This window comes from Rutilus rutilus (genome assembly GCF_951802725.1).
Source record: "Rutilus rutilus genome assembly, chromosome: 2".
Classification (NCBI taxonomy): Eukaryota; Metazoa; Chordata; class Actinopteri; order Cypriniformes; family Leuciscidae; genus Rutilus; species Rutilus rutilus.
In genome coordinates, this window is record NC_140210.1 from 31,459,955 (window position 1) to 31,463,192 (window position 3,238).

At 46.4% G+C, this 3,238-nt stretch overlaps 1 protein-coding gene across 1 annotated transcript; it reads left to right on the forward strand.

Annotated features, from left to right (window-relative positions):
• The first annotated feature begins 850 nt into the window (after positions 1–850).
• On the forward strand, positions 851–2,989 carry pou4f2 (POU class 4 homeobox 2). The gene is made up of 2 exons (XM_084396550.1): positions 851–1,613; positions 1,920–2,989. The coding sequence occupies exons 1-2, from the start codon at positions 1,401–1,403 to the stop codon at positions 2,853–2,855; spliced, it is 1,149 nt and encodes a 382-aa protein (XP_084252676.1). The 5' UTR covers positions 851–1,400; the 3' UTR covers positions 2,856–2,989.
• The last annotated feature ends 249 nt before the right edge of the window (positions 2,990–3,238 follow it).

Below are 3,238 nucleotides of genomic sequence, written 5' to 3' on the forward strand. Positions count from 1 at the left end.
CAAATTCATAATACACGCTCAATAGTAACTAAGATGTCTTTCCTATTTATTATTTCAATAACCGGGAAAACTAATAAATTCGTCAACAGTGTATTTTCTAAATAAAATCAAAGCAGGTTAATTAGTGAATGGTTCTCGAACAAATACACAAATTAAATTTAAATTCAATATTTCTAAATCCGACTGGACATAATTTGTTTAATGCGTGTCGGTATATCAAATTACCTCGCTATAATGGAATGATAGTCGTGCGTTTTACTTTGATTTATTTCGCCCAACAGGGACAGCGGATGATGAGGCTGTCTGTGGTGATTTCTTTATATTCATCCACGTTTCTCTGAGACAAAAGCTTATAGGCTACATGCGTAATAAAAAATAAAATAAAATAAAAAAACACACATAATCTTTCGAATAATTTGTATCACAGTTAAAGTTAATCACACATGCAAGTCTGTGCAACATAAACGACAACGTGCAGATATATTTCTTCTAAATATACTTTCTTGGTATTATTGTTGAACATGGACACTGAAATATAAAATGTTTGATTTTAGAATACAGTTCTGCGTTGCCTTTTATTCATTTAACCATTGTGGTTTCCACAATAACTTTATTGAAGAATCATACAATACCAGCTGCAGTCATTGCAACTGCCCATGCGCAGAGTCCCCAGCGGCGCTGTGGCTAATGAAGAATAATAAATCATGAAAGGTTTTTCAGGTACAGCCGAGAGAGTAAGAAGAGAGGGAGTAAGAGAATGGGCGAGCGAGAGAGAGAGAGAGAGAGAGAGAGAGAGAGAGAGAGAGAGACGCAGCCTGCCCTTCGCCTTGGAGCACAGACAGATCGAGTCCCCGCAGCATTGAATGTAGTCGACTGTCACCTTTATCCCATAATCAAATTCAACAAGATTCGGGATAAAGGTTAACGAGCGATATTGTTTTGAGCAACGTCGTTTTGGAGATTTGTGCGAAGAGAAGGAGAGGAGAAACTTTTTGCACTCGTTCTAAAAACGTGAGTAAAGACAAACTCACCAAAGGCATCAGATTCCGCTGTGACAAATGTACGATATTTTGTGAGGGCGGAGGAAAATTCTGTGGAGCGTTTTAATAGAGTTGACGTAATCTTTGAAGGAGTTTACCGACAGGTTGCATGGCTTACTGGTGCTCGCGACACATCTCAAGCCACGGCACGCAACGGAGCGACCAGGAGAGCGTTCTCTGAGAGCATCAGGCAGCACTAGATGAGCTATCTAGAGACTTGGTGCATCATCCTCTCCACGTTCGTTGCAGCGCCAGAGACTTGAGGCTTCCGCGCAGCGACTGGGCTTGAACTCCAGTCGAAGAAGAAGAAGGCGGAGTCTTAACTTATTAAAAGGAACTCGCCAAGACTCGATCGCAAATATGATGATGATGTCTCTGAACAGCAAGCAGGCTTTCGCCATGACCCACACCAGTTTGGCCGAGGCCAAATACTCCAGTTTGCATTCCTCGTCCTCTTCCACTTTGACTTCCAACGCGCCCTCGTCCTGCTCGTCGTCCAGACACAGCAACACGATCAGCAGCGGCGGCGGCAGCTCCGAGGCGATGCGCCGAGCATGTCTCCCAACCCCACCGGTACGTATTCTGCATAATCACCGCTTAAAGGCACATTTTGACAGCCCACTTTTTCTGCTTGATGTTTTTTTCATGCCTGCACAGCAAATCACCCAACACCTCCATTTTCCCCCCCAACTTATGTATTCAGCCGGGTTTGCCTTTCGTATTAATTTTTATGACCTGGGATGTTGCATGTGTCTTGTTTTGTGTGTTCTTTTTTAGGATTTCTTTTTTTTTTTTACATGCTGGAAATGTTTTAAAAGCTCGGAGTGGAGCGCGAATTCCCTGCTGACAGTTATGTGTGCATTCTATTTGCAATTGCAGAGCAATATATTCGGCGGATTGGATGAGAGTTTGTTGGCCCGCGCGGAAGCTCTGGCGGCGGTGGATATAGTCTCGCAGACCAAAAGCCATCATCACCCTCCTCATCACAGCCCCTACAAGCCGGACGCAACCTACCACACCATGAACACGCTTCCGTGCACCTCCTCGTCTTCCTCGTCGTCCGTGCCCATCTCGCACCCGTCAGCTCTCGGGAGCCATCACCACCACCACCATCATCACCACCATCACCAGCCGCATCAGGGACTGGAGGGCGACCTGCTGGACCACATCACCCCGGGACTGGCACTTGCTGGAGCCATGGCCGGGCCAGACGGCTCGGTGGTCTCCACGCCTGCGCACCCTGCCCACATGGCAGGCATGAACCACATGCACCAAGCTGCCATCAACATGGCTCACGCCCATGGGCTGCAATCCCACATGGGCTGCATGAGCGACGTGGATGCAGATCCCAGAGACTTGGAGGCATTCGCTGAGCGCTTTAAACAGCGTCGGATCAAACTCGGCGTGACCCAAGCGGATGTAGGGTCAGCGCTGGCCAACCTGAAGATTCCTGGCGTAGGCTCTTTAAGCCAGAGTACCATCTGCCGGTTTGAATCTCTCACGTTGTCCCACAACAACATGATCGCCCTGAAGCCCATCCTGCAAGCCTGGCTGGAGGAGGCTGAAAAGTCTCACCGGGAGAAACTGAACAAACCCGAGCTCTTCAACGGGGCCGAGAAGAAGAGGAAGCGGACCTCCATCGCGGCTCCCGAGAAAAGGTCCCTCGAAGCTTATTTTGCTATTCAGCCTCGTCCATCCTCAGAGAAAATCGCAGCCATCGCAGAGAAGCTGGACCTCAAAAAGAACGTTGTGCGGGTTTGGTTTTGCAACCAGAGGCAGAAACAAAAACGCATGAAATACTCGGCCTGCGTCTAGCTCGAGCAGAAGACCAACACGACGTGTCGAGAGACTCCTAAAACTGTTTAGAGACGATTTGTAAAATATTTCTTATCTCACACCTTTTTCAATCATCAATAACTTGTGCATTGAACCAGAATTTCATGACATTCAAAAAAGACATTTGAAAATACCAAATCACTGTCACGTATTACGCAAAGGGGATGTGGAATCATTTAAAGGATCGTTTGACTGATCAAGTAAGACCATTCGTTTTTCCTCACTTATTCCAGCACACTTTCTATAGCAGAGGAGTGAGACTCTTTAAGCCTCAATCAGACAGACTGCCTGAAGCGAAATAACATATTTTAGTCATTTACCAGAAAGTGTTCTGTATCAAGCTACACACAACACCAGTAATT

Excerpts from the sequence above, each read along its gene's own strand:
- pou4f2 (XM_084396550.1), top strand. The coding sequence starts at position 1,401 with ATGATGATGATGTCTCTGAACAGCAAGCAGGCTTTCGCCATGACCCAC. Across the intron at positions 1,614-1,919 it reads CATGTCTCCCAACCCCACCG|AGCAATATATTCGGCGGATT; the intron begins GTACGTATTCTG and ends TTGCAATTGCAG.